The 24,682-nt window shown below is 33.9% G+C and overlaps 1 protein-coding gene across 12 annotated transcripts in view; it reads left to right on the top strand.

Moving 5' to 3' along the window:
- The window catches only part of RALGAPA1 (Ral GTPase activating protein catalytic subunit alpha 1), a 127,579-nt gene that overhangs the window by 23,224 nt on the left and 79,673 nt on the right, over positions 1-24,682 (top strand). For 8 of the 12 annotated variants that reach the window (XM_058162265.1, XM_058162274.1, XM_058162272.1 and 5 more), the window contains exons 12-17: positions 1,192-1,329; positions 3,158-3,306; positions 3,547-3,676; positions 4,481-4,718; positions 6,526-6,687; positions 14,643-14,783. In XM_058162265.1, the coding sequence (XP_058018248.1) occupies positions 1,192-1,329; positions 3,158-3,306; positions 3,547-3,676; positions 4,481-4,718; positions 6,526-6,687; positions 14,643-14,783 (958 nt within the window). The remainder of the gene's footprint in view (positions 1-1,191; positions 1,330-3,157; positions 3,307-3,546; positions 3,677-4,480; positions 4,719-6,525; positions 6,688-14,642; positions 14,784-24,682) is intronic. The other 4 variants (XM_058162273.1, XM_058162269.1, XM_058162277.1 and 1 more) reach the window with 1 other exon arrangement.

The raw sequence follows: 24,682 nt of genomic DNA, 5'->3' as shown, positions 1-24,682 counted from the left end.
TTTTCTCCCGGGGATCTCACTTCTTGCAATTGATGGGGAGGGGTTTGGCCGGAGCGACAGCTTACCCATGAATCGGAGTCTTTAGGCCGTGCACCAAGCTGACAAGCAGGCTTTTCCACTTCAGGCTTTTGAGTCATATCTTCCAATGGGAAGTAGGTGATCTCGACCAAGTCCTCAGATTGCAGCCTCTCGGCCCCTTCAAGGCTTTCCATCTTCACTGGGTCTTTGCACCGTTGTGGAGGTTGCGGAGGCTGGGGCCCAGCACCCCCCTAACAGGCCCCCTGAGCGGAGGAGAGGGTACTGTTAAGCCAAAAAAAGTTAGGAGTTTTGGAATAATGTCAAGGTTCGAGAAAAACCTCCTCTGCATAAAAAAACCTCAGAAGCCATTGTCTTTCAGAGTTCTTTACTAGCATAAGGAAACTGGCACACAATGAGTGAAATTCCAAAACTGAACTTCCGGATTCTTTTCCCAGTTATACAAACCCCAAGAGTCCCACCCCCCTAACCCCTTTGCTGGTCACATGGTCCGATGTTCTTCCACTTTATTCGAAACCTCTTGTTGCCACTCCTTCTGCAGATGTGAACACAATCCGACCTTGACCACTTGAAGAATGTTACCATACCCCTCAACCCCCCTTCTTCCCCTCAGAGGAAAAATGTGGCAGCATCTGGAAACCTAAGAGCTAGTATGGTTTCCAGGCCTGACAACATTATTGAAGTTTGATGATGGTAGTAGCAATGGAGGAATTTTCTACTAGAAGGAACAACAGAGTTTATTGTGATAAATTAAAATTGAAAATTGCGGTTCATTTCATTAATAGTATGAGGTCCTGCTCTTAATTACAGATATATTTGCACAATCTATATGGGATAGAGTATAAACAGTGAGGTCGAAATGTAATACAAAAAGTACAATGATAATTAGATTATAATTACTGTTCTTTAACAAATGTATTGTTGGTTGAAACAATACCCAGCTATTTATTTGAAGATTTCATTAAGACGCTGAGAGTTATGTTGGTACTTTTACTGAATACTGAATACTGATAATTTTAAGAAAGTAGAAATAATTCCCTAATTTTTTGGTCACTGCTAATCAGAGAGAATTCAGAACAGGAAGAAAATTTAAACTGTGTATGTATGTCTGTGTATCTCTGGATATTTGGAAAGAAATAATTACCTCTGTTTTAGGAAAGTACAGGTACTTCCTGTCCTATTCGAAATTCAAACTGGACAAGAAATGGTTGTTATCAGGAAGTTCCCTATAAAACATCTGAGTTGGACAACCTGGAACAAGGTATACGAGCTGGAATACAAGCAGTACTACAAGTAAGCATCTATTTCTTTTTTATTTCCTACATAAAATTTTCCAGTGTTCTTTGGTTGTGCCTTTTGCAAACATCTTTCCTGAATATAAATGGATGCAATTTACACTAGAACTGAAATGTTTATGTATTTTATTTTGTTCTTCTTGTATGTTCTGATGAAATGAGATTATGATAAATACCTAAACCACAGTACAAAGTTTTAAGAAGAGGACACATACATACTGTTTCTTTAATATGGCATCATATCCCCTGCTAAAAATATATGAGATAACTAATAAATAGTGTTGACAAGATACATACCATATTTTTTGGATATAAGACGCTCCAGACTATAAGAGTCGCCTAGCTTTTGGGGAGGAAAACAAGGGGGAAAAAATCTGCCTCTGCCTCCCACCATCCCTCTGGTATTCATCTGGCCCGTTCGGCGCGGCCCATTCAGCGCCACGGCCTATTCGGCACTGCTGCTTATTTGCCATCCATTCTAGAACAGCTGATCAGCACCACACCAACCCCCTCCCCCCCACTGCAATATTCGCTGTATATGACGCACAGACTTTTCACCCACTTTTTTTGGGGGGGGAAGAAAGTGCATCTTATACTCTGAAAAATACGGTAATACAGTTTGCAAACCAAAATATTTAACACTTGTATAATGCATTCAATAGAAAAAAAATGAAGCAAGAAAAAATCAGAACAACCAAAAGAAGGATTATGAATAGCATAAAGATGTTCCTTATATATGAAGTGTAATTGGAAGGATGACCCAAGTATGAGAACCCCCCAAAATATAGAAGTAAGATTTGGAACAATGAGTAAGATAAAAATGTCAGACTTCTTCATCAATTAGTAATAGAAATTATCCATCTAAGGCAGGGGTGTCAAACTCACGTCGTCACGGCAATGCCACGTGACGTATTGGGACTTTCCCCCCTTCGCTAAACCAGGTGTAGGCATGGCCAGCATGTGATGCATCCAGCCCAAAGGCCAGGAGTTTGAGAGCCCTGATCTAAGGAATTTGTCTCACTAAGACCAATTTAATAATATTTATTAAGAAATATCATGACAACACAGGAATTCCAATTGTACTTTTACTTTCAAATGAGTAATATCTACCTAAGAAATTGTATTCTTCCTGGCACTTTTTTAATGTAAGGATAACTTTTTCAAGCAGGGGCAGCCTGTACTGGCAAATTGCTTTAAAAACAGCTGTTAGCCTTCTTATTACTATGAACAGGCTCACTCTTAAGTCAGCCACAGCCCTGTAATAAGAATAAATTCCCAAAACTGAGAACCAAGGGAGTATATAAATAAATTTCCAGCATTAGGACAGTTATAATGGACAACTCAGTATAGCATGGAATGCAGAATTAAAAAACAAGTGCCAAATCACAAAAAAGAGATGTAGACTGTCAGCAACCTGGTACAATTTAACAATTGTTTCCCCATACTTATAAGGAGACAGTACAAATAAGCATCAAAATAATTTAAATAGGGAGAAAAGTTATCAGCTGTTATCTACATAGTGGTTGTGAACATTCCATATGATTGAACCCTGATGACTTATGACAATGTGATATCTCTGCATTCTGCAGTTGAGATCTAGCAATATGTCTACCAAAGTATCAGCACATATTCACTTTCAGACAGCCATTCTGAATTTGAAAAATTCTGTTTGATACTTGTTTTGGAAGTGTCTTTTTTCATGCCTTAAAAATGCTCAATTAGATTTTATTCAGTTAATCCAGATGAATTTGTTTCCTCATTATAATCAATGTGATAATACTTAACTGATTTCTTAAGTAAATTGTTTTTATTTCTTTTAATTACAGGTATTTATAACAAATTCCTCAAATATATTTCTTCTTGAGCCAGCAAATGAGATTAAAAGTTTGTTAGATGAGCATACAGATATGTGTAAACGCATTCTTAATATCTACCGCTACATGGTGGTACAAGTGACAATGGACAAGAAAACTTGGTAAAGTATTTCTGTTTTAATAATATGGCACATACTTATCTCCCACTTAGTGTAATACTTTCCCAGTCTAAAAATACTGTTAATAAATAATCATTGGAAGTTGAAAAAGTTGCAGATAATTTACTTCATAGCCTGTATATCTTTGTTTTTTGTTTGTTTCTGTTTTCTGGAGAGTGACCCATATTCAGTAATAAAGTTAATTATTTGACACTTTAAATAATAACTAATCTTGCTTTGCAGGGAACAGATGCTGCTTGTGCTGCTCCGAGTAACAGAATCAGTATTGAAAATACCATCTCAAATTTTTCTACAGTATCAAGGAAGAAAGAATTTAACTTTAGCAGGAAGACTTGCTGGTCCTCTTTTTCAGGCAAATTAATACGTTTTAATATTTTACTTTCAAATATTATAGAGGTCTTTCATTCATATGTCTACTGTAGGAAATCATTAGTTATTTACATTCTTATAAGTTAGTTTTCAGAGTAGTTTATCTTATTGTTTGAATGGTCAGTGATAAATATTTTTATTTATAAATAACAGAACAGCAGATGAAATATATTCATCTTTAAATATTTCTCCTGATTTCTTTACATAGAAATAGTTAATTATCTGTAATGGAGCTAAAAGTAAGCCACATGGACAGCAACATCAAATAAAACAATTGCTGGTGGCATGTGTCATTCAGATGAGGGGCTATGTGTTTTGTCATTAATGCACATGTAAAACAAATAGAATTACTTAGATTTAGACACTGTGTGTGGAGGCTGATTCAACTCCTCCAAAAAGCTATATGCAAGGATAGTTTATTTTCTCCTACCATACAGGAAAGGGGAAAGTTGAAAGACAAGAGAGGGAAAATGAAGTTAGGTGAGAAATGGCATTATGAATAGGAGTTTTGGCAAGAAAATGAGTAAAAAGGAAAGTAGTTAGACAAAAGTAGGAAAAGTTAGTAGAGAAAGAGATTCATAGCAACTTTTTATGATGTAGGATGAAGGTAGAGATATGCCAAGAAATAAAAGATTAAACACACTGAAGCTATATTATCAACTCGCATAAAAACATTTTTCACAGCTAATTAACTATGCAGCTTTCATAATTTTAGTAAAAATGACTGAGATTTCAGTTGTTCTGCTAAAAAATATGTATTTTCTTCCTTTTATATTTCTTTTTGTAGACTCTTATTGTAGCTTGGATCAAAGCAAATTTAAATGTGTACATTTCCCGAGAACTTTGGGATGACCTTTTAGCAGTATTGTCATCACTGACATATTGGGAAGAGTTGGCCACAGAGTGGTCATTAACTATGGAAACTCTGACCAAAGTATTGGCTAGAAACCTCTACAGCTTGGACCTCAGTGATCTACCACTTGACAAATTAAGTGAGCAGAAACAAAAAAAGCATAAGGGCAAAGGTAAGTGACATAATTCAGGTGTGTTTTAATTAAAGTTGAAAAATTTTGATCCAAAACAAATGAGCCTAGAGCTACAGAATATGGTTCTCCTTTAAAGAAACACCTCTTTTTATGTAATCTATTACTAATATAAAATAAATATAATAATAAATACTGTATTGTATGTTCCTTTATTTATTTATGTAATTTATCTTATGCTCTGCCCTACTCCAAACCAACTCTGGGAAGTTCACGATATAAAAATAAATACAATAAGATCAATAAGAAATACTATAAGGAAAGTGAACAAAATGGCAAATCCAGACCACTAACTTCAAAACATATGACAAACACATCTAACAATCCACCCTACCCTAAGATCTGGGATCGCAGCCAGGTCTGTAAGGAAGGCCTCCTGGAATGCCATTAGGGTGGGAACTGTCTAGATAAAATATACACAGTTTCATCATTCTGTAATTTACTTTTTAAAAATAAAATAAGTCAGGGCATGTTCCCATTCTTCTAGAAGGTTTAATCAAGAGATTGGCATACAGAATTTGAACAGCAAGAGGAAGTAGTATTTCAGGTTCTAATCTGGCTTTAAGAAAGTGAAATCCTCATTAAAATCAAAGCCATAATTTTTACACAGTGTACAGTTTTATGAAGAAATTGAATCTGCTCGTGTATAAGCACTCTTAGTTGCTATGTAAAGTAATCAAAACATGAGAAAGAGGATTACACTTCACCCTGGAATGTTTTCTTAAGCAGGAAATACACTGTTAAGAGCTTTGAGTTCTGTGTCATTTGTCAGTATGAATCTTTACCACGTCTATAGCCACATAAAGAAGTGTCTTACTGCTCCACAGGCAGACTGAGATGGTTGGATTGGGGTATTTTTTCCCCTTGTTCTTTGTTATTGCATACTATAACCAGGAATGCACAGAACATTCAATTGAGTTTGGATTATGCAAACATACACTGTGGGAAGTCCAGTTTTTGGTCATTTAGTGACCATTCAGAGTTACAATGGCTTTGGAAAAATGACTTATGGCAATTTTTCATACTTACAACTGTTGCAGCATCCCCATGGCCACATAATCAAAATGAAGACACTTGGCAACTGACTTTGATGGTTGCAGTGTCCTAGGGTCATGTGACCCCCTTTTGTAAACTTCTGACGAGCAAAGTCAGTGGTGAATCCAGATTCACTTAGCAACTGTGTGATTCATTTAACAACTACAGTGATTCATTTAACAACTGTGGCAAAAAAGGCCGTAAAATGGGGCAAAACTCACTTAACAAATGTTTCACTTGACAACATAAATTTTGGGCTCAGAATTCCAAGGACTAAGTCTAGGACTACATGTATATGCAGTAACTGTTCAGCTAGGTCAGAGTTTTATCACTAACAAATTATGTGTATATTAAAGTTTTTATAAATTTTTAAAACTTTTTGCTCCTGCCTTGTCTCCCTATTTGATAGTCCCCCAAAATCAAACTTGGCTCAAGAGATTCTGTACAAGGGGGGAAAAAACATTCCTTACAGGATTGCTGTAAGAATACATTCAAATTTGAACTGATGGACAGACATGGCAGATTTATATATAGGAGAAGGAGCTTTGCTTATATGTCTGAAGTTATGCATGTTAATTGTGAGGAACTTATTTTTTCTTATTGAGATAGTTTTGGCTGTAGTGTAGTAAATGTGTGATTGAGTCAAAAATATTGATTAAACTTTTACTATAATAGCATTTCATTTCTTATAATGTCATTCTAAATTATGATGCATACGTAATTCTCAGTGGATGTGTGAATGCTCCCATATCAGGTATTGGACATGAGTTTCAAAAAGCATCTGTGGACAAATCATTTTCGAAAGGCTGGAGCCGTGATCAACCTGGGCAGGCCCCAATGAGACAGCGCAGTGCAACAACTACGGGATCTCCAGGAACAGAAAAGGCCAGAAGCATAGTGCGACAGAAAACAGTTGGTATGTTACAGAAAATATAGATATTGGGGGTGCAAAATTAAAAGAAAAAATAATGGTTAAATACTTCTAACCAAACATAAATTATTTCCTGCATATTTTTATCTGTATTATATTTATATGGTGTGTGCATGTTTTAGGCAATTTTATGCTCTGTATTGGATGAAACAGCTCTCACTGCAAAACACAAATTGTTTTAATAGATGTATCTAAATATGTAGTTGTTATATTCTGGTATATAAACCAGCATATATGTATCAACTAATAAAGCTGGTATTTAGTTTTGAAATTTTAAAAATGCCTATTATAGGTATGTCTTGACGTTTCTGAATTCGGTAATATGTTTTCAGTTTTTATTTTGCCTTCCTATAAAGTCTTAGTCTCGGTCACAAGATCTCATTGTGAAAATAAAAATATAATTAACATCAAATATGAAAAAAGTTCAAAAGAATACTGTTTAAAACTACCATAGATAAAAAATGTGCAATTAATTGCAGAAGTTACTTTGGTTTTGAATTTATACAATTTTGGAAAATATGCTAAAGAAAACCTGAATGCTTCCATTTTCTGAATTTGCCTAATATAAAAAAAAATAGGAGAATCTAATCTTAAATAATGCATTTCTAATGTAAGTGTTTTCCAGATACAACAATTCAGTGATATGATCATCATTGTTCTTACATTCTTAACAGTTTTAGGTAACATAATAGCTTGTGGTAATGTTTATTTTTGCCAAAAATAATAAGAAAATACTAAATCCTGATTCATTTTGCAAATTGTTAACATATCAAATAGACATATCATAAAGTTACCAGAAATTTTGTAACTTATGTTTGAAAACAGATACATAGACTAGGTTTTAAAAATCATTAAAATAGATTGATAGGAGGCTCAGTTATGAGATATAAGAATTCTCTTCATGTTCAACATTTCATTTGTAATCAAATTTATCTTATGCTAAGCATTTCATCTGTATTGTACTAAGCTGAACAAGGCTAATGTCAAAATTGCTTACTAGGAATTTCACTTAGAGATTTAAATATTAAATTTCCATTTGTGTTCTTTCTCCCTAGGGTTTAAGAGCTAAAAACTTTGAGAAAATAGTGGCTGGTTAGCAAAAATTCTCTGTCTTTTTAGTCATAAAAGTCTAGTGAATACACCAAACTATAGTGTATTTAGAAAGCTAAGGAAGAATTGGAAGAAATTACCATCATAACTTGCAAGATTATCATAGTATTGTTTTCAAGCCTCAGTCTAAAATTAAAGTATTTGAAATGCACAGCAGACAGCAGTTTGTCAACTAGGCAGTTATGATATCCATGTGAGTAAAGACCAGAGAGACACTCTAAGCTTTAATGAAAGGGAATATATGATAGGATAAACCAGTAATCTGAGCCACCTGCTTGATAAACCTTACATATATCTTGTACATCCCATCTTTAAGGTCTATCCAGTTCCTGTCTTGATGCAGTCTCCCTCTGCCCACCCGCCTGGATGCTTCTGCGAAGAAGTGTCACACGCATACCCACAATACAGGTAGCAATGGGTCTTGAAACCCATCCCTGTTTACAGCCCTCTCTAAGCAGGTTACAGTGTGAGCATATTGCCCCAACAATTTGGGTCCTCATATGCTTTGCATATGGGTAGTCTTAAATTCAATATCTGGCATCTAAGTATATGACTTGAAAAAGCTTCAGAGCTGCAGTCAGTCATTGTAAGCTTAGCCTTTCTTAACCTAATGCCCTCAAATGGTTGTAGACTAAAACTTCCATCATTCCAAGGCATGTAATGAATTCTAATCCAAAACATCCAGAAGGCATCCATTCAGAACAGTTGAATGAACAGAACTAGTTTCTTGGGGTTCTCTTATCCATCACCTTCCGTTTTTACCAAAAATAATTAGTTTTAAATCCCAAATATATCTCATTTTTTATATTTAATAGCTATTTTAATTTCATAAATGACCCCCATAATCACTTTTTATACAGGGTAGTGTACTGGTATACTTGATGCAATTTATAAATAGCTGTATCCAAATGTTCCTTTGTATAAGCATAAAAAAGAAAAATATCCTGAGATTATTTCCTTAATTTTATATACTTAAATTTAAAATTTAAAATATTTGAGCAGCACTTCTATGTATGCAATCTACATATAATTCTACAGCAGTAGGTAATATTATTGCATTTAATCTTCAAATTATTTGTTAATATCACTGTGGAAACATTTCTAGGACTCTGAAAATAATTCAGAAGAGGTGACTCATGATACAGAGATGAGAGAAGATCCCCACCCCATATCTTTAAAGCACCTGAATCTTTCACAGCATTCATGTGCATTGAACACTGTTAGAAATTTGTTGTGGGACCATTTGAAATGAAGGGCACATGCACATACACACACCTGCAGAAACATCTGGGAATAGCTTGTCTGCTTTAACAGTTCAGAGAACTGCTTTCTTTGTGTTCCTACATGTTATAAAGTGCCTTGTTTACATGCTTTGCACATCCCTATTTAGTCATTCCAACTATAATTGATTTTTCTATAGGCCCAAAGCCAAGTTGCAAAGTAGTTTGTGTCTCTTCTCTAAATAGATTGCAGTTACTTGATATTATATGTCAGAAATTCTGATGCAAATTAATACTGTGTGATTTTCATTCTTTGAGGATTGAAAGAAGATTTTGGTATTTTGATACCTTGGTACCCGCACCAGGCAGTGTTCTGTCTTCCTTATCACATATAATGGTCAGGTGTTCTTCATTTACAACATCAGTTGTTAGGCTATAATGAGAAGGCATAGGATAAATACTTTATAGAGGTCATAAAAGAGTCAAGTTTGATATAAAATAAGATAAAATAATATGCAGATTTCGTGTACGTATGAGTGAAAGAGCTGGAAACAAGTGGATATGTGGATCAGATATGCCTGTTGTGGAGGTTCAGATCCTTTAGCTTGCACAGTACAGTGCATTGCAGTCCTCAAAAGGTTTTAGACTTTTGCTTTAATCTGCATGCTCTAATGAAACATAATTTTTCAGAGATAATTTTTCAAGAAGATTCAAAATAAAGCCGAGAAAAGTCCCAATATAGAAACTTGCTTGTATTTATCTGGAAGTCAACCATAGTGTAGAAAGCAAATGTGTTCATTTTTTAAATTTCTAAACTAGCTTTGAGTCAGCAGTAATCCTGTTGCTTACACTCATCAGTTTGTATACCACTTTTGGACTTTTGAATGTGAGTGAGCAAGCATAGTTGAATATTGAGGAGAAAATAAAGTATCCTTGTATCTCTTACCTATATTTGAAACTGGAGTAATGGCTGTTTCGTGTCATGTGCCACAAGCTAGATCTTGCAATGTGGGTATAATATTTTTTTTAAAATCTTGATTATTTTTCCACAAAATCAGTTCTATGGAGTGTTCATTTTAGGACCCTTTGCAGTCATTAATAAAATAATACCTTATATATTAATACCTTATATTAATAAGATAATAAAAATAAGCTATTGTCAAAGTTTATCCCACTTGCGTTACTTTGAAACCCACTGGAAGAGAGTTCATCAGCATCTAGCTCTAAAGTCAATTAGAGGAAACAAGGCAGTGAACAAAGGACCGAGTTCTTTCTTTTGTGAAAATATCAATATAACCAAAGGAAAAAATCCATTATTTTCCTTGCATTTTCTTGTACTCTGTAGTTTGTTTCTACGTACAAGAATGATAGTGATTTGATATGGAACTACGTTTTCCTAAAAAGTCTTCCTGTTACATAGATCTGAGGAATTCCGTCAGAAAATAAAGGCTAATAGCAATATATGAATATTTCGTACCATGTTATTTATAATTTGGAAAAATAATATATGTCAACCCCATTTCAATTCAATTCAATTCAATCAATTGTGTTGTAAATGTTGTACCTTGATGAACGTATCTTTTCTTTTATGTACACTGAGAGCATATGCACCAAGACAAATTCCTTGTGTGTCCAATCACACTTGGCCAATAAAATCCTATTCCTATTCCTATTCCTGTTTTCTCCCATTCATTCTCAACTTAATGTATGATTGCAGTTGATTTTTTTTGTGATGTTCAGCTTGAACAATTAATGAAAAACTGGAAATATTTTAAAATGTTCGATATACTACTATCTTAAAATAGTCCCTTACCAGAAAAAATAAAAACAAAGCATTCTATTTGCATTTTCCACCAGACAACATAAACAAACAAAGACTTGTTCCAGGTTTATCTTTTTAATGTGTTTTAGGGAAGTATTTTTGCAGTTCATTTCTTGAAAAGTTCTGGTCAGCCAAAGAGCAAAATATTTCAGTGGTATAAAATTATCCCAATTCTGCTTAATTCTTATGTACTCCACTGTTCAATTTGCCAGTTATTCCTAAATCAAGTGGCATTTTTAAGATTTCAGGACAGTGTTATTTAAAATTTAATAGGCAGTCTCTTTATTATAAGTTTAAATCCTAGTAGGTTATTCAAAGAGCTTCTCATTTAAAAAGGTATTTATATACAGGTAAAAATATTTATGGCTTTATGACAGGTAGCAATTCAGTTACTCTAAGTAATAGCTGATCTGTGAATTGTTCCTCATATATTCCTGTTTGTCTCTTTTCAGCCTGGGAGCAGATACCAGATATTTATAGTGACTTGTGGTGGTAGCAAAATTGATTTTTGTTACTTTGCTTACTTTGGGTCCACTGAACATAAGGGCAGAATATCTAGAACTATATAAAAATGAAAAACAGATAGCAGACAAATTATGGCAAGACACTGAATCACAATGAAAATATGATATGAAATAAAATGGATAAAGAACAATCACAATTAGAGTTCACTCTACAAATTTGTACTTGTACCAAATCTTAATAAGTAATATCTACTCCTTAATTGCCTCCAATAATCAGAGAAATAAATTTGGCCAGTTCAACTTTCTTCCTTCTGGTAGGGAAGGCACTAGAATTATAAATTATAAATCTGATTACCAGTCCAATTGGAACATGGGATGTTTTAGTTTTAAGAATGATCGAAACTAAAAACGAGAATGTATATTACATGCTAAATAAATATAATGGTAGTTCATGGGAAATTTATATTTGTGTTAGTCAGAAAAAATACTTAATCAGACCCCTTCTAATTTTTTGCTTTAGATTTCTATTCAAAAATAGAATGGTACTAATTTTGTTTTCATCTTACAGAATTTTAGTATCTGGAGTATTAGTCAAAATTCTGTTTGTCAAGAAAAATGTATCAAATAGGTTACAAATAGATTACAAATTTCATCTTGAGTCTTGTTTCCCCTAGAGTTTGGGGAAAACTTTTTAAAATTTGCATGCATTTTTTGCCCAGTTTGGGAATATAAGGAATCAGTATTTCATTTTTGCCTTTCCTATGAAGTGTCATTCTTTAAGTATTTGCCTAGATATGCCACTAAAAATGAACATGAATTTGGGCAAACTCCAGGAGACAGTGAAGGACAGGAGGGCGTGGCATGCTACGGTCCATGGAGTCGAGAACAGTCGGACATGACTTAAGACTGAACAACAAAGCTGCTAAAAGTTGAATCTTATGCTTAGTGACAGATGAACTTGGACAGCTACAAACAGCATATAAGACATTTTTAAGACATGTCTTTGGATTTTTAAGTAGTATTTTATAAGTTGTTGAGGATTCAGTGAACAGGGTTCCAAATGGCTCTACTATAATTAGCTTAAAAACGGTAAATCTTGCTATAAAATGGAACAGATCAAACCTTTCAAGTTTTTGTCATTTTATTTCATACACCTAATCTGTTGAGGATTCTTATCTTTTGAAACATACTTTAATATATAGTTTTATTTTTGCAATCCTTTGTTGCTTTCGCTATTTAAAAAATTAGACATTTATTGTTAGCAGCAGCTTTTGCTGTTTAAATCTATTTTAATTAAATAGTCTATTTATACACAACACTTTACATGAGGTATAACCCTTGTTCACATGATTGACATTTTTTATGAAATGGTGTGTCCCATTTCAACAGAGAGATCATTCTTGCCAATGCTTATTGACTCTAGTTCTGCCACTGGAACCTTCCTTGAAGTGAACTAGGTATTTCTAGAACAATACCAATGCTCTTTTCACTTAGTCAGGTCATTTTTCATTTATTCACTTTCTGAATTTCTGACACTGTGTATCTCTCCTTGAAAACAAAATCTGTTGTCATTTGAAAGGAATCTTTTAACAAGAACTAAATAAAATTGACTTGAGTTTTCTGTTACAAACCCATTAGTATTTTTGCAGATCAGGAGCAACCGAAATAAAACCAACTACCGTTAAATCTCAATCTTGATCTTGAAAAACAGCAATTCTGTTTTTCTAAAGAACTGAAATTGACAGAAGAAAATAATTATGCATTTAAGAAAGAAAAAAAAAAGATTGGCTGAAGATTGTAAAACACGGATTCCATCCTCCTTCCTTTCATTCCTCCCTATTTTAAACTCGAATTTTAAATCTTAAAATAGAGTTTAAATCTACTTTAAATGTCATGATACATCATATTATCCATACAGTTACAGAAAGTAAAATTGGTGTGCAAAACATGATAAAGAATTGTGATTGAACATAGCATTATACCTACGTGTTTAACACAGAGGGAGTCTGCATTAAAGGTGAAACAGCATTTCATCTAAAATATTATGTAAAACATATACTACTTTTATCAAAATCACACTTTTTCTATTTTTACTTTACCTTTACCTTTAAATTTATTTAAAGCTCATTTTATCCATTTCAGTTGTTTTTTAAATGAAGCAAACATTCAAGCTGATAACCATTTTTCTTTAGATGCTCATTGAATTAATATTGCAGAGTTTTGAAAAGCAATAGGAAATGAGGAAACTAAGCTGAGTCAAGAAGAGTATGTAATTAGCATTTAAAATACCATAATTAATAATGCAGTCTTTTCCAATATACTCTTTTAAACATCCAAAGCTAAATTAGATTTAACTTAACATTTATTTCTTACGTATTTAATATTTTTTCTTTCCATTTCATTAAAAATGAAATATTTAATTTGCTGTGTTGAGGCGAAGAAATATGGTAATTTAGATCCAAAAAACAAAGCAGAAAGTTAGTTGAGATTTTATTTTGTGTTTAAGTGCTCTTTTTGTGTTTTGTTTTCTTTTTGTCTTACATTTCCATTTACAAGGCACATCTTGTAATTTGTTATTGTGGCATGCTATAAATTGTAGAGCTTCAACAGAATTTTAATCTTTGATTTGATATTAATATCAAATGTCTGTAAATATTTCATTGAAGATTAATAATATTCATTATTTGAACTGATGAAGCGATTCAGAGAATTATTTTTACTGCCAAAGAAAATGGTTTTAGGTATAGTTGCAGGTATTTTTGTATTGCTAAGAATCATTACCCACAAACTTCTGGCATGAAGTAAAAAGCACCTTAGATATACTATGAAATATAGTTGTTTAAAAAAATAATCAAAATAGAAAATACGGTTAGGTATAGGACAATGCTTTCTTTTCTTACATAATGTTTATGACAATATTTTTTAAACCCTGATGGAGTGAAAAATAGATCATTTTAAGCTTCAATCATACACAAATTTTCATGGGACTAAATTTGATTCAATTTGGGGATTTAGTTCTAAATACATGTATAACATTGGTCTGTCAGTGTTTTACTTTGAATACTGAGGGTTTTTGTACTTATGAAAATATAAGTGTTACTGTTTGTCTTGCATTGAAAGAAATGAATACAAAAATGTTTTATGTGCCCACTGATTATTTTTTCCTTACAGCTCTGCCAATATCTGCCGTGCTGAAATGTTTTAATTTAATTTTTCTTCTTTTATCTTTGTTTCTCTGTTGCTGCTTTTTCTGTGACACAATCTTCCATTATAGTCACTCTTCTTTTTTTTCCTTCCCTACTTCTTTCTTTTCCTTTTTTAAAGCCATGAGAAGCCGATCCATTGGTGAATGTGCTCTGCCATCGGCCTATATACGCAGTGCTAAAAGTGCTCCTGTCCTGATCCATACTTCCAAACCCTTCTTGCCTGATATTGTTCTCACTCCCCTTTCTGATGAGCTTTCAGGTAGTGCCACCTCTGCTAATTTCTGCACTCCCTTTCCACTTTTTTAATCCTTCTGCTTTCAAAAATCTGCAAAATCAGTACTTTTTCAAAGTAAAACATTTAGGGGTGGGGAGAAAATAAGGGAGATGCAGCTATTTGACTTTTGTGACATACTATATTTTCGGCTCATTTTGGTACTGTGAGAAGCTAGCGCTGTGCCAATTGCTATTCAAAATGCAAATTTTCTGCCTCTGCAGCTACATTTTAAAAATTGTTTTGATTCAAGGATCTGAAATATTTTTGAAGTAAGTTTTCTTTTTGAACAAAGAAATGTGGAGAAATTTTCTACATACTGTTTGGTAAACTATAATTGCTGTTTATTATTTTGATTTATTTTCTGACATTATGGCTTTTGCTTATAATTAGGGAAATATGGCAGGAGATGCACAATTATTACTAAACGAGTATGAGAGTTGTTTTACTAAATATTGTACAAATAACTTTAGAGGAAAATAAGAACTACCGTGTTTCCCCAAAAATAAGACCCTGTCTTGTATTTTTTGAACCCCGAAATAAGCACTTGGCCTTATTTTTGGGGAGGTCTTATTATTTTGGGGCACGTGGAGCAAGATGGGGCTCCTCTTGCCATCGTACTTGAATTCCAGCTCTGCATTTAAATATTTTCGAGGAGGGCTTATTTTTGGGGAGGTCTTATTATTTTGGGGCACGTGGAGCAAGATGGGGCTCCTCTTGCCATCGTACTTGAATTCCAGCTCTGCATTTAAATATTTTCGAGGAGGGCTTATTTTCGGGGGGGGGAGGTTTATTTTAGTGCATGCGCTCAAAAGCCTGATTGGGCTTATTATTAGGGGATATCTTATTTTGGGGGGAACAGGATAATTATTTATAGCTGGCTTTTAAAGTAGAGCTTTAAACGGATACTATTAGTAAGCCATTCTGTACTAATTTTTAATCTACATCCCTGCGTTCTATGTTAAGTGCTAAATAGTTTGACATATTTCACACTGATGATAATTTCTGAAGCAACTCATATTTATTTCTTTATGCCTCTGAATAGTGAATATTGATGTATTATTCTAATTCAGCTATCCTGAATTATATATTTCTTACTATAGAAAAAGACAATTTAAATTCTATTTTAACATTACCAAAGTCCCTCCCTTGCCTGATTAGATTAGATTCTTCTAATTAAAATTCATAAATAGACAAGAAATTGGTAGGCTGTGAAGCAGCTTCCAGAATAAACTTTAATTCAGTGTGTCTTTGATAATCACATAGATGGCAGTGCACTCTTAGGAAATAAAACTGTACCTTCAGCATAGTGCTTTGTTTAGAGCTGTTCTAACCAGATTAGAAAAAAATAGTTAAAGTGATAAAGATAATTTTGAAAACCTGCTTTTGTGTAGTAGGCAAAAATGTTATTTGTTTGCCTTGTGCTAAATAACAGTTTTATAACAGGTCCTGCCTACAGTTTTAGCTACCACTGATAGCCATTTTATGTGGGTGTTTACAGTAATATCTTAAAATTTCAAATAGGTTCAGTCAACCAAAATGTTGGATTTGGTATATCGATATTCCATGTTTAGAAATTCTTGTCATTTGTAAGCATTAGGGATAGAACTAGTGGGGACAAGCAAAACTGTTTTAGCTGGAATACAATATAAAGTTTCAGATAATATGCACGTTGTCTTCTAAAATATTCCATTCCTATTACGTTTCATTTGTTTTCATCAGTTAATATTCATGGGCTTTTTATTCCACTTTATTTTGTTTTCTCATATATATTTTTTGTTACTTCTGTAAATTGTTTCTCCAAGTCCACTGATAGTTCTCATGCAATGATCATCCTCTTTAGGCTATATAAGAACTAGGAAAATAAATTCATTAAGCTTTAAGGATAGATCTGAAATTTGAATAGAGTTTCAGAATTCTTTGATATTACTGTAGCATTATTTTCAGAAACATTAAGTTCCTGCAAAAGATATGCCTTTACAAAAAGGGCTCCAGAACTTAAAATATAGACAAGGGCCAAATTTAGTGTGTCAAAAGCAATTTCAATGATGCTATAGCAGATATGTTTTTAATGCTTATTTATTAATAAACTAGCCTTTTATTTTAATCAGCAGAACTAGTTGGGATCAGCAAATCATTAGATATTTTGCTTGCAAGTGAAGTGTCCTTTTTGATTTTCTTCTTGAAGCACCCTCTCAAAGGCTCAGCATGGCTACTTCCAAGTCAAAGGGAAGTCTTCTAAGTATACTGAGAAAATGTCCAGAGGGGCTGTAAGCAGCCAAGATGACTCAAGGGATTTTCATCTGTGGCCACTTTACACCTTCAAGGAATGGATCCAGAGCAGCACTTTGCTCAAATATAAAACCAGGAAGTCAGATTGTTTTATATTGATCTATTGTATTTGTGGATTAATATATTGCCTTGTTGAGTTTCTTCTATAATCTCATTTTAAGAATGACATTTCATTCCATAAATGGGGCTTCTGGTGGCTCAACAGACTAAAGCAGTCTGTTATTAACGCAGCTGCTTGCAATTACTGCAAGTTCAAGTCCCACCAGGCCCAAGGTTGACTCAGCCTTCCATCCTTTATAAGGTAGGTAAAATGAGGACCCAGATTGTTGGGGGCAATAAAAGTTGACTTTGTATATAATATACAAATGGATGAAGACTATTGCTTAACACTGTGTAAGCCGCCCTGAGTCTTCGGAGAAGGGCGGGATATAAATTCAAATTAAAAAAAATAAAAATAAAAAATGTTTATTGGCTGCAATACAACACAGAGATATTTATATTTTATTTTAGAATATGCAGTATATGATAATATTATTATTCATTACTTGAAAATCCTTTTTTCTTGAAACATTCATTAGACCAGCTGATATCTTCAGCCACTTAACAAAGCTGTTCAGTTTAGTGTGTTTCAACTTGAGGTGTTAGTTTAAGAGCAAATTATTGTGTGGAATTTTGGTAGCGGAAAATATAGAATATATTTTGACAAACTAAAAAGAGTATTTCAAACCCAAAAAGTTTTGCATATTATCAGCAGTAAGTTTCTAACACCATAGTACCTTATACAAAGAAGTGGAGATGTTGTACATTAAAAAAGTCTATCTCCTTTTAAAGACTGCTTCAGATACGCAGGGAAATTTTTGACAGACTTTAATTCATCCATTGGGTAGCTTGTTCATTTTCTGAAATTCCTGTGGCTCCCAAAATTTTGTCTGGAGTATTGGAAGATGTGAATAGAAAAATAATTTAGTAGGCAGTCGATTCAAGTAGAATGACATATGTCCAAAGAGAACTAATTTCCAGGTTAGGTATTACAATCCTATTTAATCAGTACAGGCAGTTCCCAGGTTAGGAATGTCCAGCTTAGAGACAACCTGTACATATGAACAGGCTGCCTATTCTTAGAAGGGGCAGATGGTATTGTCCTTCCTCAAGTGATGAGCTGCTGAAGTTACAATAGGCCTGTATGAGCTATGGAAGCCATATGTTTTTGATATACAATTAGTTTTCAGTGGTTTTCAGCAGTTCATGAAAACATAGTGTGGCTTCAGGAAGCTTGGGGAAGCAGAATGCTGTCCACCATTTTTACTAATAGACTGTCCATTTGTAAGTACAAGTTCTAACTTATATATAAATTCAAGTTAAAGACAGAAAAAAACTGATTCTTAACCCAGGAATTGCTTGAATAAAAACTCTTTTTGAATGGGTAAATGTGTTGCATAATTTGTATGACTAACACATCTGCTTTTGCTTTTGTTATTACCTTATTGCTTCAAATGGATTTCTGAATTGTGCTGTCTCACTAACTGATGTTTTGTAAGTTTCGGCTAAGCAGCACTGATATAAGTACTGTACACTTACCAATAAGTGACTGTACATTGGATCATCTGATTCCAGTCATCTATTTAAGGTTATTTGTGGATTTTGCCATATTTTTTCATATCTGCTATGGTAATTTCTTCAGTTAAGTTATTGAATCATTGTACACTTACGAAATTTTTGTCTTGGGAAGAAAAATCAAATTCACTGTTACCGATACGTATTTTCATTCTACAGAGCCTTAATATTTTGCCATTTTCTTTCCTGCTGTTTTCTTCAGCTAATGTTGATCATGGTTGCAAAAGCTAATATAAATTTCTTGAGCCATGTCTACTGTGAGCTTACTTTTGCTCATATATCTTTTTCTTTCTTCTCCATTTCATCTGATTGGCCCTTTTTCTTAGAGTCTTTTCCACCTTAAACAAGTTAAGAGTAGAAGAAGGGAGAGGGAGTCAGCCACTCAGCACATATTAGTAGAAGCTTTCTACAAGCTGCCCCTTATTGGATTCTACTCTTTGTTCTTTTTGTTCTGTAGTGAGTTGGAAAGTTATACAATGCTGCCTTCTTTTAAGATAAAGATAGAAAACCCATCTCTAAACAATTAGAATTATCTTCTTGTAGCATGCTCGGCAAATAGTTTGTTCAGGATTTTTGTTTATTTTATTTTATTTGTTTAATCAGTCATTTACTAATTAACTCTAGTATAACATTTAAGAATTTCAGGAATAGAATTTTTCAAAATCCTATTGCATGGAACCAAATGTAGAAAAGAATTACTCACTATTAATAATTGAGCTAACACAGTGATATGCAGTGTATTTTTGAACAAACTATGTTTGGCTTTTGAAAATGTTTCCAAAGCAGTAGTGTCAAAAAGATCCTATTGGACTTGTATAAGTATAGATAACAAAACTAAAATGTCTCATGTGCATATGAGTGTGTGACTATATCTTTTCTACTTGTCTCAAGAAAGATTTTCTGTGTAAACAACAGAGCAGTGCAGTAGCTTAGATTCAATTCCAAACAGATGTTTTAGTGAATGTTGTGGCACAACTCTAACTCCTGCTTTAAAGTAACCATATCTTTCCTGAGGACATGTAGCTGCCCTACATACCTGCCATATAATCCTAGGAAATAAGGCAATTACTACTAGTATGTACTACTTATATATATTACAATATACTACTAGTATACTGTAATAAATGGCAAATATATTTGTCAGCTCCAGATAATGTTTTTGAGATGAACCTAAAGCATTTGCCAACTTTAATAGAGAGGAAGATAGTATGGAAGTAAACACTGCTAGAAAAATAGTATTATTGGAATAATAGGTATTGGTAATTAGATGTTGGGTCACAAAGATCCTTATTGTTCTAGGTCTGTTTTCTCTTCTTCTGAAACTTTTGGGTAAATTTATTTGCTCTAATCTTCAAGAATCAATTATTTGATAAAGTATTGAAGATTTTGATCAAATACAGAAACCTTGATGAAAAAAACCTTATAGACACTTGCGTATGGAAGAATTGGAAAGCTAAACTCTTGACCTAGGTAACGTAGCAAACAGTGTTCCAATACCAAGTAAGGATCTGGAACACTATGTGTACACTAAGAGAGACATCCTTGGGTGAATGTAATTCTAGAGCTGTTCAAGATGATCAAGATGATCTTATTCCATGTCTAAGAATGAAGCAGATGATTTTATTATAGAACCATACAATCAGGGATGAAATGCTCCCAGTTTGGACCGGATCGCCCGATCCAGTAGCAATAGCGGCAGCTAGTTCGGAGAATCGGTAGCAAAAATCCCTGGCTCCTCCGCCCCAGCTGAGCCGCGCGATCATCAGAATTTTGTTTTGTTTTTTACTTTTAAAAACATTTTTTCTTTGGCTGAAAAAATGCTTTTAAAAGTAAAAAAAAAAGCCGCTGAAGATCGTGCGGCTCAACTGGGATCTTCAGAACCCTTTAAAAGCATTTTTTCTACCTCTTCAGCTGAAGAGGTTGTAAAAAAAAGCTTTTAAAAGGCTCCTCTGGTGATCCCAGCTGAGTTGCCTGATTGCCAGAACCTTTTAAAAGCATTTTTTTACAACCTCTCCAGCCAAAGAGGTTGTAAAAAATGCTTTTAAAAGGTTCTGGTGATTAGGCAACTCAGCTGGGATCGTCTGAACCCTTTAAAAGCTTTTTTCCTCTGGCAATCCCAGCTGAGTTGCCTGATCACATGCTTTTAAAAGCATTTTTGGACAACCTATTCGGCTGAAGAGGTTGTAGAAAAAATACTTTTGAAAGTTTTTTTAAAAAGGTTGGCCACGCCCACACAGTCACATTACCCCTCCCACCAAGCCACGCCCACAGAACCAGTAGTAACAAATTTTACATTTCACCCCTGCATTCAATTAACAATAGTTTTTCCATTCAAAGTTAGAAATACTTTAAAGCAGTATTGAGAAGAATCATGACGGTTTAGTTCAAAATCTCATTGCATAAAAGAATTTACCGTGAACACACACGTACTTCTAAAGTGAGTAGAAGTTTGAACCAAAATAGGGAGCTTCCTTTCAAAAGCTTGCATGAAATTAGAGAAACGGTAAGCTCTTTTATAATCAGATCAGGAAATTAGGTTGTGTAACTAAGTATTTTCTATTACAATTAGTATTAACTCACCAAAATTACATAGGAGTCTTTTCCAATCCCATTTGAGATGTCATGGAGTAAACATGGAACTTGGTATTAGACTGCATTTGCATACAAATACATGCTATGCCTGTATTCTTCTTGTAACCTTTCCAGTGGGTACTCTTAATAGCAAGTCTGTAGTGAAAATATATTTGGTCTAAAAGATAGAAGTATTATATTGCAGAAATATTTGTATGTGTCTGTAATCAGTTACAGGTAAAAAGAGAGAAAGCTAAACAGAAAAAAGAGACACATGCTTTCCCCCTCAATGACACAGAAATTTGTTATTGAGGCAATACCTTAATTTATATTGTCTTATACAAGGATGCTTATACAACAGAATGCTAAGCAATACAACAATCCAGATCAGTAATAATAATTTTAAAATGCCTTTCCCATACTGATGACATATAGCTTAGGAATCTCTGATAATGCAGTGACAATAAATGACTTACTGCCTTTCCTTCTATAGAAATGAGAATAGGACCCTCATTATTGATAGATCTGTTGATAATTTAGCTGATCATAGTTTATTTGTGTATTGTGAGGCCATCAAACCATAAAAGGAGCCCAAGAGCCACTTTGATATAGTGGTTAAGGCACCAGGCTAGAAACTGGGAGACAGTGAATTCTAGTCTCACTTTAGGCACAGAGCCAGTTGGGTAATCCAGTCACTCATTCTCATCCGTAGGAAGAAGAAGACAATGACAAACCATATTGGAAATCTTGCCGAAAAACAGTGGGCCTAGTTCAAGCAGCCACCATGGGTCAACAATGAGTTGAAGGCACCAAAAAAAAAAAAAAACAGCCTTGTTAAGTCTAGCCAACTAGCCCAACATTCACATACCAGTATATATAGGAAACTCATAAAAATGATCAGGAGGGTATTAGTCATTATTCACTGCTGTTCCTTAATACTTGTTATTTATACTTTATGATACTATATTGCTGGTTTCTGAGGTAATACAAACTGTCAGGAGTAGTCACCTTTGGTAACCTGATCTGTCATGAATGTGTTCAATTCCCTTTCTAAATTGCATTACATAAAGAAATACTTCTTGTTATGAGTCTTGAATTAATTTCTCTCTGAGTCTAAATTCTCATATTATGAAAAATTTACTGAGTATTTTTCATATCATGCCAAATCTTATAAATACCTGTCGTGCTACCTCTTATTTGCTCTCAAGCTAAAAACCCTTCCTCATAAACCAATTTCTCCAATCTCCTCATCATTTATGGTTGCTTGTCGTTTGAATCTCTATGTGCTTTTCAGTCTTTTTTCAACTGTTTATATTTCTTTTGATAAGTTGAAGTTATTTTCATTTTTTGGCAAGACTTCTATTTTATAAAGGATTCTTTCATGCCTCTGTATTATACTGATCCTCAATTAATGATAAGTTGTTGGACTGGCGTGAGGAACACTAATTTTCAAGTCTACACTTAGCAACAGAAGCTCACTGGGTAACTGTGGGCTACTCAGTTTCTTTTATCCTAATCTATGTCACATGAAATGTATGTGTGGTTGACATATTTCTGCAGCACACAAATAAGTAGCTTTGGATTATTTCCTCAATAAATAAATGAACAAGTATAAAGTTTTGGACTCATTTATTTAATTGAGTTCTTTTTATCTAGTTTTAGGGCTTGTGTAGAAAATAAATCATATTTTCAAGAGGATAAGCAATATTATAAAATTTGGGATTTATTTTATCATTGGCTAGAAGGAAAGATATGTTAGAAAATATAACATAAGATATATCTATGTAAGAGATGTTTATTTTGTGATTGCACAAGAAGATATGTAAACACCCCTTCAGCATATTGTAACTGTTTGATAAGTTTTTTCTTTTTTTGTGAAAAAAAATAAAAACTTTAATTAAAAAAAGAAAATAAATCATATTTTATGTTATATTTATGAAGAAATACTGATGATTCAGAAGTCACAAACTTTTAAGCACCTTTGTAAATGTAACAGTTTTTCTGGTTTTGCTTATTAGCCTCTTGTATTCTGTACCTCATGGCATCTCTCATGGTTTAAGCTACAGAGTGAGCATCTCTACCACTGTAATGTTGAATAATATCCATGCATTCTAGAGTCTTGATCTTCTTGTCTCTTATTTTCTGGAACTTTACTCTTTTGAATTCAAATTTGACCATGTTGCCTTTTTCAAAAATGTCAGTCTTTACTTTGTTGAATGTAATAGTATTATCATCACTGTTTCTAATTAGTTTCATAAACATGTCCTGAGCCAGGTCCTAGGCACCACTGACAATTTATTTGAAAATAATATACTTTCTAAAATGGTTTCTTGCTATAGCCACAATGATTCTGTGGAAGAGATTGTTCCATTTATGAGTTATTTTTGTAGAACTCTATTCTTTCTTTGATTTACAGAGAAAAACTGTCTCCAAGATATTGTTCCTTGTACTTCTATACAGCTTATGTCCTAAGATCATGTGCTGTAGATACTCTTATCTATCTGAGCTTCTATTAATTGAATCAGGAATCCCCTCCCTCCTAGAGACATATCCTTAATCCAAAATTATATGTCTTTAACCTTCAAGGAATGACTCCCTTTTCTTTCTTGCAGTGATAACCTCTTTCCCTTAAAACTTCATTCTAAGAAGCAGTCACACCTGGAGTAGCATGCCACTCTGTTCCTTGTGAATCCCTCTTTTCTCAGGTTCTCTATCTCTCCCATGTCTCCCAGGGCAGCTACTTTGTCCTTAGAAAAAAATAAACTTGTTCCTTCTGTCTTTAGAGACAGAATGTCAGGCCTAGAAGCCATCTTTTTCGTTGGATCTTCAGGCCTGCCACATTTACTACTGTGGGAAAATGGGAGGGGGAATTGTATGGAGCATGGGTGATATATAGTCATAATAACATTTCTTTCTCAAAGACTCAAGGACATCTTGCCCTGCACCAGGAAGGCTGGAACTGGGAGGTATCTCCAGTTGGCAAGGTGTTTGGATTGGACCATGTGCTGGACGTGTGGGTGCTGGGCTGGGACTTGAACTTTTCTTTGGGTGGGGAAAACCTGGAAGCTTTCAGATTCAGGTTTTCCTAGATGTGCCAATATGACATCTCCAATAAAATGGAACTTTGAGGAAACAAAAACCTCGGAGACGTCTTTCGTTAGGGGTGTTAATTGGAACCCTGGCACAGAAGCTTTTTACAGTGATTGCATACTCATGACTCTGCCTGCCAACAGGGAGATATTTTTACACAATACAATATATTATGTTTGGGTGAGATTTCTATGGATAGGTTTAGGTTTATAAAAATATGATTTTTATAATAGGAAAAGAGGACTTAGCTGTCCTAGCAGATGCTCTTTCTGTCAAATTCACTTGGGTGCTCAATTTGTGGGTCTGCTTAACTTGTGTTT

Source organism: Ahaetulla prasina, chromosome 1, assembly GCF_028640845.1.
Source record: "Ahaetulla prasina isolate Xishuangbanna chromosome 1, ASM2864084v1, whole genome shotgun sequence".
Taxonomy (NCBI): domain Eukaryota; kingdom Metazoa; phylum Chordata; class Lepidosauria; order Squamata; family Colubridae; genus Ahaetulla; species Ahaetulla prasina.
The sequence above is the reverse complement of the archived record's forward strand: the minus strand, read 5'-3'. Positions and strand labels throughout refer to the sequence as shown.